The following is a 16299-nucleotide window of genomic DNA, read 5'->3' on the forward strand; positions in this document are numbered from 1 at the left end:
AGTCACAGCCTGATTGTTGTCTGTCTAGCTTTGCAGTGAGGATGTTCTAAATATTCATAATGTTATGTATACATCAGTCTAGGTGACTGTGTATTATTAGAAATTCTGGGCGTTAAGCACACTGTCATCCATTGTTCAGTAAACACAATTACATTACCTATCTTTCATCTCTTCTCTAATGAATCCATGCTAATTGATTAATCAGTGCTGTTGCTTCACGATGATAATCCCATATGAGGAATAGTGGTAACATAACTAGCAATTACTAACATACATTGCACACTGAGGAAAACTTATCATAATACACTGCAAGTGGCAAACCCAGAGCAGGAGGAGCAGAGCTGTGCCCCAGGCAGGCCTTGCATTCCAGGGCACAGCTCTGTCTGCTGGGAGGAGAGGTGGGCCAGGTGGTCCTGACTGTAGCAGTCCTTGGATGTGAGTGTGATCCACTGGTTACTGGTGCAGGGACTATCTCAGGCTGTCGCTGATCAGTGGTGTGTTACAAAAAGGCAAATCTGAGAAGATCTGGGCAATGTGATCGGCTCTGTCTTTTTCAGAGTTTCATCTGGTGTTCGTTACTGAAGTGTCTGCCTTCTTGACATAAATATAGCTATGACAGTGACTTCTAAAGTGAAAGAGCATTTTTATACCATTACAGCATCTTACTGATGTTACTGTTTAATTTCCAAAGCGATGAGTAGAGATTTCTGATCAAGACAAAGCTTAATTGTTGGCTCTCACAGGCCGTGAGCAGTGATGAATGGTAACAGTTTGGTTATCCTTGCTGTTACAGAATCAATGGATGTATGGATTCCTGTTGACCAATTTAGCATGTTTAATGCGTCTTATTATATGCTCCATTCATAAAGAGAATTAGCAGCAAAATACTGTTTACTATCTTTAATGAAGACCCCTTTTTTAACTTCGAAAATGAGTGTGATTTTTAAATTTTGGAAACCACTGTTGTCCACTCCCCCTGTCATTGGTGGTGGTGAAGATATGCATAATTTTAATGTGGATGAAAAAGACAGGTAAATTCAATAAAGGATTCAGTGCAAGGAATAGAGGCGCAAGGCTGAAGTATCACTTGTATATTCAGCTATTTGTGGGGGAAATGGTAATGTGCCATCGTACATAAGACTGTCTAGATAAGATTTAGATGTCCTCTAAGTACTACTTCCATGAAGAAATTCTCGTGTAGTGCATAGTAGTTTCAGAGATTTTTTTTCTTTCTTTACTTTAAAAAAAGGAATACAAGCAGTTTCTCTCTGCACAAATAAGGAATGAGTCAAAATACAACTTTGTAGTTTGAAAATCTCTTGTAAAAGGTTCTGTCAGTCTTGGGAGGCTTAAAACAGCTGGGGAGTGTCATGCTGATGTTCCCTTGGTCTGAGAAAATTTGGTAGATTTTCTTGTAGGAACATTAATTTATTTCCTGTTTTTGCAATATTAATTGCTCAATAGCAGTTTCCAACCAAGAGAGAAGGGATTAGTGTGCATTTGTAGAGCTAATGATAGTGCACTTTTTAAATTATGCTTGTTGCCATAGGAATAATTGCTTACAAATAATTTATATAGTAACTAAAATGTCCAAAGTTTATGTACTTCCGTTGAACACATATTTTTGTCTCCAAATGGGTGATGCAGAAAAAAATCACAAGTTTTAACTTGGAAACACCCACTTCTTCACTGCCCTGTGTTGTTGATTGCATTGCTAAATATTCTCTATAAATAAAAGGCTACCCATGTACTTCTGGACAGTATATTTAGCAATAGTCCTTAAAATATCATTAAAATCTAATAAAAACATAAGGTAAATAAAACACAAATATTAATATCCTAGCAGAGTAGCATGCCTCAGGTCAGCCAAAATATTTTAAATGCTCTAAGCATGCATTAGTTCAAATTAATAATCTTTCTGAGATGCAGATAATACTGACTCAGGCACAGTGTCCTAATATTGCTCTGTAGTGTCTAGTTGGCTGGCAGTGCAGGCAGAGAGCTCGTAGGCAATTAAAATCAACATGATGAATGGGGAGAGGGCTAATAAACATATCCTGTGTTTTAAAGGTGCCTGTGGTCATATGGCTGGCCAGTTACTCCATCCTTTCAGTAATTATTCCAGTATTGACATGTCCTAAAAGTTGTGAACATGTACCATATTACTTACATTTCCAGTAGTTTTTTGGTTGTGTTGGTGTGTGGGTTGTTTGGTGTGGGGCTTTTTTTTCACCCTTACTGGAACATTTCCTTTTCTTTTAAGAATTGATTCTCGGCCAGTAGAGGTGCTAAATCCAAATATTTATCAATATACTATCAATACTTTTAAAAGCAGCTTTCTACTGTTTTGGAAAAGACATTGCTCACACTTCAGCCTAGAAATACTTAAAAAAGTTGGGCTTACGGCCAGAGTTTTATGTGCAGAAAAGCTACTTCTGGAGACTTTTAACTGAGGCAATTTTTCCATTTTTCTTTTTCTCTCAACCCTTCAGAAATTGAAATACTTAGGCACTCCAGCTGCACCTTTTCCTTCCCTTTACCCGTGCAAAACCACTGCCAAGGAAGATGTGAACTCTCCAGTACTATTACAACTAGTGGATTTTTTTTTTTCTCAGTGATAAAGAAATCTTTCATGTGAGAACTCTTGAAGTTCTGTTACCAAAATTGTATGTAACAATTTTGATCTCCAGGCCTAAAAGTAATCCTTGTTACTCTTAATAATAAATATTTTACTCTTTGTAGAGGACTCAGAGCATTGCTTTTTCCATGCAGAGAATGCTCCTCATCTAGATTTTTGAATGATTAAGATGAAATAAACTGGGAGTAGGTAGAGCAGGAAGGGTTAGGGAGAACATTTTGAAGGTTGGCACTGGCAAGATGTGTTTTATGTGCAGAAGTTGCTCCTAATCTGCTTCAGTGCAAAGTCACCCAGAGTAGCTGGACCTGCTGGGGAAGGGGGTTTCAGCCAGCTCTGGTTTTGCACTGAACAACAGAGGGTATGTTATCCACCAGTACAGTTCAGCTGTAATGATAACCCTCAGTAGAGAATTGTTAACAAACAATTTGGGGGAATAATTCCTTGCTTCGGACGGATTCCCAGGAGAGTATCTATTTATGCCTTTGGTTTAGAATATCCTTTTAAGTGCCAAGATCACACACAACTCGCTACAATATTCAAGAAATCCGTTGGTAGTTGAGGGGGGAAATAATGCTGTTGTGGTTCCTGAAACTGTCATGTAATTGCTAAAAGCTGTACTATATTATGGCTTTTCTTTGTGCTGTGCTAATTAAACATGAATCCACTTGCATGTTATTAAAAATATCTGAAGATGTACAGCTATTCTTATGTTGAAAAGTATCTTTTACCAGTCCAGTAGAATACATTTTAATTGACATTGAAAGAAGCTTTATGATTCTTATTTTCATATTGCCTGCCTAAAATCATTCTTAGCAAGTGATTAATTGCATTTGTAGATACTGCACAATTGCATCAATTATCCATTTCAAATGAATTACATTCTGAATAGTTGAGAAGATGATGTAGTTTAATCAGTAAGTGAAATGTAAGTATTATAAGTTGTTTAGAAATACTTAACATGTTTTATGGAGGGAGAGTGATTTAAATCAAGCAGACTGCTGGAAAAATAAGAAATATATAGCAACAAACAATAATACTTTTCCTTCAGTTTAGCAGCATTTTATTAGCCTGATTTGTATTGGTTTCCATCCTTAACGTATTGATGATACCGATACTGTGATAATAGGAATTTTTTAATTGAGATAAATTAATTGTGGTTATAAATACACCTGTGTAAGTATGACAGCTGGTATGTCTGTTGGTCAATGTGTTCTCTTTCCAACAGACTCTGTTTTTTTAAGTATATTTAAGAGTATACTGAGCAGCGTACTCAATTTTCTGTTATTGGTTGGTTTTAAAAGGATGTTTGATATTTCATTATGCTTATTTAGAAGGAAAAAAGAAAAGCGACATGTTAAAATAAAAAATTAATCTGGAAGAAGTGATTGGCCTCTCCCAGCCAATTCCCCTCAGTTTATGTACTGGCTATGATGTTTTATGGTGTAGAATAATCCCTTTGGCCAGTTCAGGTCAGCAGTCCTGGCCACACTCCCTTACAGCCTCTGGTGCACCTCCTGTCTGGCAGAGCAGAAACTGAGAAGTCCGTGGCTTAGGGTAAGCCCTACTTAGCAACAACCAAAATATCAGTGGTTCATCAACATTGTTCTCATACTAAATCCAAGACACAGCACTGCACCAGCAATTAGGAAAGAAATTAATTCTGCCTGAGCCCAAAGCAGGATACCTCAATTACAAAAATTTTTCTACCCCAAATGTGTTTCTGCTACAGTTACAGTGCAGGTCTCTGCTAACTGGAAGCTTGTAACGTATTTCACTTGCCAGATTGTTCCCTGGCCTTGAGATAGCCTGACTCTGTACATGGTAAGTAATAAAGATAAGATAAATATTTTCTTTATGTTGGGTTTTAGTGCCACATCTTCAATTAGGCCCATTGTGGATTTAAGGCCAAATGGAGGAATCGAAGAGACTAATTTTAAGTCTGAAACATTCCTAAAGCTTGTGGTGTGCTGCATTCTTCTTGTTGCAAACTGAGGATGGCAGGAGTATCCTAATGAAGGACAGTGGTTATTTCTTAACTATTTTAGGAACACACCTACAAATACAACTTATGTTTTGTCCCAAAAGACCAAGTGAGCCATGCAGAAGCCTTTTTGAGGCACAGTCAGGTACAATCAGCCAGAACTTGAAACCAGCAGTATGTGTAACTGCTGGGCATTACAGCAAGATATATGGTTCATGTTTTAACTTGCGCTTGGTCATATTATTACAAAAAGGGGCCTTTATGTGTGTGTTTCTTGAGTTATGTGGTCTTGAGGATCGTCCTCTGAATGTGATGTCATGTATTGCATTTGTTGTTCTAACTAAAGGTAAACACCTTTATAACACGCACTAATTGGTTTGGGAATATTTATGAAAGTGTTGATTTTTAAAGCTAAATATAGTGCTATGGCTTTTTAAACTCATTCTGGCTGTCAGAAGTGCTCACATGATCCTGAAAGTGTTGCTAAAAATGTTCAATTTTTAAATATGGTAATTAAAATTGTCTGTTGTGAGAGCAGTCGATGAGACATTTCCTGCATTTGTAAACTAAGCATCCCTTTCACCCCCAGGTTTCCTTGCATCTCACTGTTTATGTCTGAACTCTCACTGAACCTTCTTGGAAGAAGGTTTACTGTTGACTAGGTAGGGAGAGCGAGCTCTGCAGCCTGACACCCTGCTCCGTGACCTTCTGCTCTTCGGTTTGGATACTTTGCTTTGTTTTAAAAAGTTGATGCCCTTGGGGAATACAATACTGTAAACTGGAACTTCAGACATACATTTTCACTTCTAACTTTGTCATTAAAAGAAAGCCTCAGATAAGGATACTTGGGCACACCAAGTATTTCCCTTGGGTATACCAACCTGCTTCACTCCTACTTTGAGTACATATCATGTGTATTTCTACTATTAATAGATCATATTTATTTCTTTTAAGTTTATTGTTAGTGTTTGATGACCATTTTATACTCCAAGTGTGTCCTGCACTCAGACTTTTCTCCTGTTCTTTATTTAGACTCCATATTCTCCAAATTTATCTAGTTTTGAGACTTGTCTCATGTTGGTTATTATATAATATTTTTTTTTTCAGAGAAGAGGATGTTTTTTCCTACATAGCTTTTCTAAAAGTGACATATTGGCAATTATATGCTAGTCAAATTCTTACTTCTTAAGAATGAATTGTATTCTGAGCCTACCAGGCAGATTTGAGGTGATATAGGTAGGACCCTTCTAGAGCCATTGGTGGCCTGTGAATATTTCTGAGCTTGTCTTGCTGGGCTGGGTGATACAGTCTGCTCTTGCCTAAACGTGCAGAATTTTGCTGCAGAAGAACCTCAACAAAAGATTTCTTTTTAGCTAAAATGTAACTCAAAACTACACTATAGCCAAAGTTTAGTTAGAAAACAGATGTGGTGCAGTTTTTTTGAAGATACAAAAATCCAGTTTGTTTGGGTTACAGTGATGGTGAGAAAACAGCACAGTGGGGCTGGTGGGCAGCTTCTGCTGTGTCGGCTGCTCAGGGCTGCACTTTTCTGTTTGTAATACAAACAGTTGGTTTGACCATTTTTAGTCAATTCTGTCTTTCCCTCTCTCTTTTTCTAGCCAGAAATGGATACTTTCATGTCTCTGTTCAAAAGAGCCACTATTGCTTTTCCCCTTAGATGCTTTGTGGTTTTTATGAAATGAGCATTTTCAAAAATTAAAGGCAAACCCCAGAGAATTTGTCATACTCCCTAAGCTCAATAAGACCATGACTGATTCCAGTGTTTATTGCTGGGGGTAATACATGTCCGTGCTGACTGCTGAATTGAGAAGACTGTATGTTCACAAAGTAGAAAATGTTACTGGTATGTGCTCTGTCACTCTTTCTACTGTCACATGTACATGTTTACCTAACTTGAGAGCTGTCACATAATGAATATTAGACTTTCTAGCATTTGGGTAGCAGGTGTTTGCAGAGGGTTATTATTTAATAGAATCTCTCTCCTCTGCTTCAGTCTTAATTTGAAGAACATGCACTAAGAAGAATTGCTTAATTCAAATTATCCATATGTAAATAAATTAAAAACCTTCCACTGCTCTTAGATGCATATGCTTTCTTGGCTTTTGTTTTTACCACACCGTTTTGCATTTTATTCCTATGTCCTAAGTGAAAACTGCAGTTCTGTCACCGTAAAGCGATTACATTGTCAACTAAATTTGAGTCAAGCTTTGGTAGTCGGTGTCATTAATTCTGCTACTATTGAAAAACAATCAGACTTTAAAATATGAACAAGAGATTGAACGTTTCTATGTGTGTTGGATCATTGGCTTTTGATAGGGTCTTCACTTGTGCATTTTTGGTTTCTTATCAAGCTGGTTCATCAGGAGATGATCTGTTAAAATTTGCTGTGCTTCTAATGAAATGCTGAAGTACGAAAGGAATTTGTCTATTGGTAGTGATTGTTATGTGACTGAAGCTCTAATGTCATTCTCAGAGAGCTCAATTATAATGCTGGTGTTATGATTCATGTTTCCTTGATCAGTTAAGCCTTTAAATATATCTGACTTTGTGTTTACTGACTTGAGCATGTGATAATCTGTGGTATGTCTGAGCACTGTATGCCTTCAAATCAAAACAGGCTGTGGTGTGCAGGATGGAGGCTCTGATACTGAAATTTCCCTTGTGGCATTTCTGAAATCGCTCAACAAACTTCTGTCCAGCTCAGGAGAGAGGTCAAGTTTTCCCTTAAATTTAAAATACAAACAAACAAAACCCCCACACTACAATAAGCAAAAAAACCAACCCAAAAACACAAACAAAAGAAACAAAAAAAGCAAGCTGTAATTGTAGATATGGACTCCATATTTTATCCTCTGATTCCTCTTGTTTTATCTTGTGGAAAGATTAAAGTGTGTGTGACTGTCAGGTGCCTTGCAAGGCTGGACCATTATTTTCTGGTACAGGAATAAACACGCCTTGAAACCTTTTTGTCGTGTTTATAAACCTGTTCTTCAAGACCTCTTCCAAAGGTCTGACATCCCTGATATCTACAATAATCCTCTTATCAAGCTTCAAGATACTTTCTTCTGGTCTGGCCTTTAGCAGAAAAGAAAGCTCTTAGTTGCCATCTTTCTGTAAGGACCTCTTACTTATCTTGGGGTGGAACTGTGCTCTTAGCAGTGTTGTCCTGTGTCACTAAGCAAATCAAAGTATGAGATTATACTTGTTGATCAAAAAAATCATTCCTTGTGGTTAAACATCTGTGTGTCAGTCAACAGAAACAAGAGATGAGATTGTGTTCTGAACACCAGTATTTTTCCTTACTGTGAAATCTGCTTCTCAGGAAGTGGAGGTGTAGAGGACAAGCATGGATGTAATCTCACTACAATAAGAACAATAGTAACCAAAAGCCTAGAAACAGAGAAATAACGTAGCTTATGCAGACTTGTGTAGACTGCAAGGGAGGCTTCAGGTGGCAAAAAATTCTGAGTTCATGAGTAGCATATTCTCTGTCTTGCACTGTGTTGCAGCCAGTGTCTGAAAGAAAAGAGTCCAATTAATTCACAACCCTACTCATGGCTTGGCTACCTTAAGCTTTCCAAAAAGTAGAGCCTTTGTAGCACCAGTGTTTTCTGTGGTTAGCTAAAGGAGGTTGGCTTTGTTGGGAACATTATTGTTAAGAGGTTTGTCTGCTTCCAGCATCTGTTGCTACCAAAACACTTTTTTTAAAGCTTTTGTCAAGATGAAGTCAACATATGAAGGCTGTATGTGAGATTTTTGTTGGTAATGCACTGCTTGAGGTCAAATTCTTGATTTATGATCTTAGTATGGAATATATTTCATATAGCAAGAATTATTCCTTGGCATGTGGTTCCACTGTGAAAAGTGATTGGAAGAGATGGCAGTTACTTAATACACAGTTTTTAAAAATGGTTCTTCTACTAGCAACAGTAGTTCACTTTGAGCTGTATTGGTCTTGCAGTTGAAGCCAAATCTGTTGGCTTCTGCTCTAATTAACACACAAAGAGCATCTCTACTAATATTATAGGTTCAAAAGCAGCATGTGAACCAAAAGGCGATCCAGCTCGATTTATATTTTTTAAGGGTTTGCTTGCAAGGCTGCTTGTGATTCTATTTTGAAACGCAAAGCAACCCACACTTGCCCCCAAGTCTCTTGATACTTATAAGCTAAAAATAAGTTCTACAAATCTTTGAGGAACTGGAAACACCAAACCTTAAAAGCCATCTTTTGAGTAGAGCCATCATTTGAGAGAAATTGGAACTTTTAATATCCAGTGTAGAGCTTTTATTGAAAATTAAATTACCTATCAAGTTGGCCTTGTTCTTTGAAATTAATTTATAGCATTGCTACCTTTTGCCTTGAGACAACTTGATATGGCAAGTGTATACACTGGAAAACTGTACCACTGCAACAACAAAAAAAATAATGATTAACTTTAGGCTTTATCTAGTTAAGATCAAACTCTGAATTGAATTATCTTAGTGTGTTGACAGCTGAAGATTTATGTCTTCCAGTTATATTCCTGTTGCAGATTTGACAGAAGTGACCTCTCCGAAGAAGGTCTTTGTTACAGAATTTGCTCTGTTTACATTATTGCCATAAGAGTTGGGATGAAGTACAGTATGTTAAAGCTAATACATCACCTGCTGACAGTGGTCTTATCTCATTGGTAACTATTTTCCTCTCCCAGTATGAAAAAAATGCAGACACTGAAAGTGTGAGGATCACAAAAAGAAAGTTAAATAATAGTTTTCAAGAGCTTTAGCATTAATGCCTGGACCCTGTGTGCAATGTATTTTTGTCTGGCCAAATGGTTTCGTAATTTCTTTTTCTGGGAAGTTACTGTGAAAATACATCTTTACCAGATAAATGCTACTAAGGGGCAAAGCACAACCAAAAAAAAAAAACCATTTGGTTTTTCCAAGATTCGTGTGATCTATTGTGAGAAAGGAGGAGGCTCAGGGTGGGAAAGAGTGACTTTCAGGTTGGATAGGCAGAAAAGAAGGTAGTACCATGAGCTTCTCCAGTGGAAGGATGGTGGGACTCTGGTATGAGGAGCAGGACTTTAGATACCCTCCTGTTTCTTCAAATGCTGTGTCACAGATACTACATGCAGAATGGGTCTTTCAGTCCTCACTGTCAGTGAGATGATATTACTTTATGACTGACTTTCTCTTCCAAATATTGATTAAAAAATATAAACACACAATTATGTATATAGTTTCAAAATGTGCTTTGAAATCTCTCAACAGGGTGCTTCCCAGGCATCCTTTCAGGATGGGGAGATGAACCTCACTGGACACACAGAACTGTTGTTGGCTCAGAGGGCCCGACTCCCTGTCAGGTAGGAACATCCTCTGTTTGATGCTGACTCAAGTATGATTTATCAACATGCAAGACAAGACTGACTTCTCATTCCAGCTGCAGTCCTGAATCTGCATTGTGTTTCCCATCGTCATGACCTCTTCCTCCTCCTCCCTTTCCCATCCTTCAATTCATATACTGAAGCACGTATTTGTGCATGACAGACTTTTACCCTTGTTGATGAATATGAAGGTTTTTTTGTGCTGTGTGTAGTGTAAGGGTAAGGGAGAAATAATACTACTATTGTATACTTCCTTTTTGATTTCTACTCAGTCCTGCAAGTATTTCATGCCTTAAGATAGAAGCTGTTCTTAAGTCATATATTATATCTCAATAAATAATCATTCACTGAACCATATAGTCCTAAAATCATCTTCTTCAGTTTAAGTGTCAAGTCTGTTTTTGAGTGGTAAGGTTATTACTTTCTATATCCTGCAGTAGATTTTTATCTCTGTGTTTATATACTGTGAAAGCTATAGCCAATATTTGCAATATTTCCCAGTGCATTGCTTCACTAGAGTAGTCAGATGGAATGCATTCTTTTCCTCTCTTCATTTATAACCGACTAGAGATGGCCAGTGCTGCTATTTCTGAAGGTGAGAGCAGTCCCATTGACAGTTTGGGAAATAACTTTAATTTCTACCAGTCTAAATTTTAAGTGAAACTTAGGTAGATCTATAATCTGCATTGAAAGCAAATACAGTAAAACTTGAGAGCTGCATAGCTGAAACCAGAGGAGGGGAAATCAGGTGGTTTGAAGAGTTTTAATAATGAGCAACAGTGTTTATTGTTCCTAAAATCACAGGGAAAATTCTAAATGTCTGAAATGAAATTGAAAAGTAATGATTTTGCAGATTGCATTTGTTACACCAAGTTAACAGGCCAGGCTGCAATACAGTGTCACAGAGCAGGTCAGTCAGTGGTGGCATTAGAGGACTTGACCTGGTAAATGTAGAGCAAAATGTTTCCCTGCTGCTCTTTTCCTGTCTCACCATAAGCTGAAATTTCACTTCTGACTGGTGATTCAGGTTGTGCTAAAACCACCTTTTTGGGTAGGTGAAGGAATTCAGTCCTTTGTCCAGTATGTTGTGTTTGTTGCAGAACTGTAGTGGTATATGTAGCACATTGTATAATGAAATTAGGATGACTTACACGGCAAACTTCTGTGTGACAGCTAAAATGTGAAAAATTACTCTGTTTCGATTTTGGTGATAGCAAATAATCCTTTGCTATAATTCTGCAGCTTATAGTTGTTTGTCAAAACAGTATAAAATAAAACCCATGAAGTAAGTAGTATCTGCGTGCTGAGAGCATTTGTCCTCACAAACACCTGAGAAAAAAACAAGGGTTAATATTCTCTTTTTACCTACATGAGGGCTGGGAAAGAGGCATGAATATATACCCAAAGCCTGTGGGGAAGTTTGCAAGAGCAGAGATTCGAACCTTGCTGGTCTTCTGGGCCGTGCCAGGATTTTAATAGAAGGATTACCTTTCTTTTTAGAATGTATCAAAAATCAGTCTTTTCCATACGAGAGAGATAATTTCTAGTTTTTCTTACTCTTTATGTCATAATTTCATTTATTTTATGGGAGATTTTACGATCCTGGTACAGTTGTGGTTTTCAACTCACTGTCTGGTATTTTTCCTCCCTTTTGGAGGCCTCCTTGTCACCTAGTGCATATACCATTTTGTAATTTCTTCTCTTGCCTGCTAATACTGGTACATATTTTTAGAATGGTCTCATTAGGAAAAAGAACTGGAGTGCTCTTCCAGCTTTCTCTGCACCTGTCGGGCCTCTAAGTTACATGCCAGCTGATTAGTGTTCATCATGCAGGTATAGAACTTAGTTTAGTTGCTAATGCTTATTTTCTCTTTAAGGAATGTTGTTGCTAAAGACTTCTACAGCTTGTTTCACCTGAGGTAATTATTATGCATCACCAAATATATGCACTCATTTGTCTCTCGATCCGTTAATTTGTAATGGGGATTAATCAAGCTCTGTGCACACTATGCTCATATTTACTGTTGTCCTTATGACTTTACTAGGGTGGATTAGACCCTCTAAGTCCTCTCAGGAATTTTTTAAGAGCATATCATTGTTTATCGAGTTAAACAATTCCTTGCTTGCATTTGGCATTCTTCAGAAGAAGGTTGTGATACTCGTTTGCTTTTTAATCTTCATAATTTGGTGGCCACTGGAAATGCTGACGCGAAAACCCTCTGTGATGCTTTTCAGAGTTTTTCAGTTTTCTGGAATGACCAAGTCTCCTCTGACCTTGTCAAAAAACAGTCAATAATAAGCCTAAATTTCTGTAGCTCTCTTACAATTTCTGCTGAATTCTGCAAACTGTCTTGACGGAGGACTGCGGAAGGAAAAGTGGTAAAGAATATAGATAGGGGCCCACTTGACTGGTGCCTGAGCATCAGTGTGGGACAGACAGGGAGCAGAGGGAAAGCTGGCCAGAACAGGATATTCCCAAGAGTCTTTCTGCATTGGTTGTAATTGTGGGTTTTTTTAAATGACTTGTATTAATCTTGAGGTTGACGCATTCAGAAAAACAATGGCCAAACCCAACCAAATAAATGAAAACCAAACCAAAATAAAGAGAAATGATCAGTCTTTCTTTAAATACAGTCCCAGTAAAATAATTCTACCAAAATATGCCTTGCTTGTAGTTCCTGTGTCCTAAGGAGAATTTAGAAAACACTATTTTTTTTTTGCCTGCAAGAGTTGAGGTGGGTACTATGTGGATTTTTTTCCTGAAAGTTGTGAATTATACTGAAGTATTTGTAACATATTTCAGTTTCTTCAAACAGTGAACTTTAGAGGAATTCTGAATACATTATTTTGTAAAGCAAAGTTAGTTCATATTTCTGTGAAATTCACTGGAATTATAAAAGTCAGAGAATTTAAATTTTAAGGCAGTAAATTTGATTCTTGTTTGGCTTTTTTCTTCTAAGTGAAGCTTTTTAAACTGTTTTTCCAAAAGTGTTTTCATTAGGAGTAATAGGTTTATAAAGGAAAATAGTAAGTCACTAGAGACCGTCTATCTCACTGTTATTTAATTTGATTGAATGTAAGTAAAGAAGGTTTTATTAATAAAATAATATTAAATAAGAAAACTGTTTTTTCCACAAGTAGTAAAACTAGGATCTTAATATCTGATTTGACTCCTTTTACACTGTTTATTCTGAAAGAAAGTGTTACTTATAATTCTGATTTATTCAGGTATCTTCCTTGTTGTATTTCAAGGTGTTAGGGCCATGAAGGACCACCATACCTTAAGCCTTCATTTAAATGTGCCATTTAAATAAACCATGTTCAGCGATGTTAATAAATCTGATACTTCAGCCTAATTGTGAGCTGCTCCATGCTATGGAAGCTTTTCCGTGCTATAGAAGAAAGAAAACCAATATTGTCCCTGCGACTTTCACTGAGTTTGGTAATGAAGGTCTTACAGCACTTCAGCAAAATAGCAAAATAGCAACTCATCACCCTAAAAAAATGATCTGAGCACCAACGTGTCTGAGGTCAGGGTTCCTTCTGACCACAGCCAATAAATGGGTATTTCAGAGGGAAGCATAAAAAAAGAATACCATAGTTAATATTTCATGATTGTGAATCCCAAAGAGTTGAATTTAAAGGCTCCAGACTTCAATTGTTTTATACTTCTCACTCAAGTAGGAAAACTGTTCCATTTGAAGAAAATCAGTTCACTGATTTAAGTAGGTGAAATGAGTTGCACATTGGGTAAACCAGTGGCCATAGAGAGGATTTTTAGCTCTTCTACTCAGAAGCTAGTGGGAAGTTTTGCCTGGATCCTCTTAAAACATTTCACTGGAAAAGGACTGGGAAATTTTTCAGGACTGTATCCCTCGGGAGTATGAAAATTTTAATTTGACATTTTGAGAGTTGAACATTGGGTCATTGGAACGTTTTTTGTAAATTCTGGAGGTGGCTTTTTTTTTTTTAATTATTTTGTTTATTTGCTGGTAAAAATAATGTTCAGGGTAAAAGAACCTAAGCTAATGCCATCAGTGTATAAAATTTTGTATTTCTTCTTGCATCCTTTCATGTTCTGTACTAGGTTTGAAAGATTTTTGAAGAACAGGATCTTGATATTCTATAGATTGTCAGGTAGACATTTGTCACAACCTTTAACGTTGAGTTCCTTCGCCCGCTGTTCATTGAAGTACCGGGTCTGTAAACCTTGCTTTTTTTTTAGTAAAAATGATGGTGTTAAGAAACAGTAAACATGAATCTGCTTGGAAGTGGATGTTTAGCTTAATAGCACTGGATTAGTTGGAACTCAAAGGGTAATTTATGCATAGATAATTCATTATGTGTTTTCATTATGTTCTGTTTTGCTGTCTTCCCACTTCTTTTTAGCAGAGGTCAGGGTCAGTTCCTTGGTTTAAGCACTGTAGATACATAATTAAAGTGTAGCTGCAGAATTTTTTTCCTTCTCTGTATTTTCCTTTTTTAACCTACTGTGTCTTTCATTAGTCTAACAGAGAATTGGAACAACTTGATTTAAAGACAAAAAAGACACAAAACTCTGGTGCCTGCAGGCTGTCTGGTTTCTCTCCAAACCTTTAGACAGTTAATCGTGTAAGAACTAACTAATTTTAGTGGGACAAAAAATCTGGATTAACACATTTTAGTTAGGAGAAGGTGATTTGTTTCCTCTTCAAATTGAAACTGGAAGAATCTGGCCTTATTTCATAGTAAATATTTGAACTTTGTGGGTAGTTTGTTTGTTTAGTTTAGTGTAGAATGGAGCAGCTGAAGCTTGCCTGTCTCTTGTAAAAGAGTGAGCAGTTTCCTTAACTGTGCCTGGAAAGCTCATCCTTGACTACACCTTCAGCTGTGTTCTCCTCTCCCTGTAGGGTGCTCTCCATCCCTGTTTATTGTTTGGATTTTCATCATTTGAGTATGTCCACGTTATTTAACATCTGGAATTTCAATTTCTTCTTCGGGGCTTTCAGCAGACCTTTAGGCACTTAGTTGAAAAGATGGAAGGAAAAATGTGGAAAAGGGATAGGAGATGGGTGGGAAGTATGCTATCTGACAGGTTCAGTTTTGCTGACTACTCTGGAAGAATGAGTACAAGTACTTTATTACCATCAGTAACTGTACTAGCTTAGTCTGTGAAAAAAGTACATGGACAGAGTCACCACCCTCTTTATTTGGATAGATCTGTGCAGTCTTCCTTGTTAAAGTCCCCTTTGGGAACTTGACATCACCTGTAGGCCTGTGCTCGCTACCAAATGTCAACACCCTTTGTCGATGGATTCTCTGCTGGAATTGCCTGGAGGGGCTGGAGGCACAGTGAAGAACAAGCAAGGAGATGCAGCTTAATAACTTCATCTGTGAACTTTCTACATTTGAGTAACATTTATTTTGTCTTTTACTTGACTGTGGTCAATAAAACACCACAAAGCATGTTCAGCATATCAGCTGTGCTTTTCTGTTTGCAAGGGAAACATTGACATCCTGCACTAGGAGATTTTTTTTCAGATAAAGCATCTTACTAATCTGTACCTTTTCTTAAACACACATGAGAAAGTGTTGAGTAAAATTTGCAAAGGAAAATGCCGTTGGAATGATAAATACTTGATCTGTGTTTACTCAGGCAGTAGATTGTTGTGACATACACATGATGACAAGTTTTGCCCACTAACCCATGCAGAAAGCAGCTTTTCCAAGGTACTGTCTTCAGTGTGTTGCAAAACAATTAATCTGCTTTAGGCTGTGTCTGCTGCGTTCTCCAAGAGAAATGCTACCAAGATTCTCCTAGCATTTTTAACTGAGGAAGGTCAAAGTACCTTAGTGAACCAGGCCCTGCTGCAAAACTCCAAAACATTTCTTTCTAGAGAGAGTTCCCTTTTAAGCATCTCTGAGTTCTCAGTGGCTCGGATCAGTTTGTGAGTGTTGTTGGGTAGTTTGCAGAGAAGCTTTCAGCTGACAGATCTTTCCCACTGCAAAACTGACAAACTGCTAATTCTTGATACAGATTTCAGGAGAGGGAGCTATAGTATTCGACAGCGAGGACACTGCCAACCTGAGGATCACATTGATTCACCACTAAATATGCACCACTGAATGTGCAGCACTCCATTTAAATTTTGCTTTCCATATTACCAGTGCTGAGCATGCTCACTACACACGTGTATGCCTTCTCTATCTCTCTCTTTACTAAACAGTGCTCATCAACATTTTTAATAATATGCATGGCAAGCCTTCCAGACAAATGTGATAGACGGTAAAGAATCTGTCAGAAATCAATAACA

At 37.4% G+C, this 16299-nt stretch overlaps 1 protein-coding gene across 4 annotated transcripts in view; it reads left to right on the plus strand.

Annotated features, from left to right (window-relative positions):
• The window catches only part of PARD3B (par-3 family cell polarity regulator beta), a 399222-nt gene that overhangs the window by 154351 nt on the left and 228572 nt on the right, over positions 1-16299 (plus strand). For all 4 annotated transcript variants that reach the window (XM_039389618.1, XM_027731420.2, XM_039389619.1 and 1 more), the window contains exon 5: positions 9894-9985. In XM_039389618.1, coding sequence (XP_039245552.1) covers positions 9894-9985 — 92 coding nt within the window. The remainder of the gene's footprint in view (positions 1-9893; positions 9986-16299) is intronic.

Source organism: Pipra filicauda, unplaced genomic scaffold (assembly GCF_003945595.2).
Source record: "Pipra filicauda isolate LSUMZ 115617 unplaced genomic scaffold, ASM394559v2 scaffold74_size2892960_pilon, whole genome shotgun sequence".
NCBI lineage: Eukaryota > Metazoa > Chordata > Aves > Passeriformes > Pipridae > Pipra > Pipra filicauda.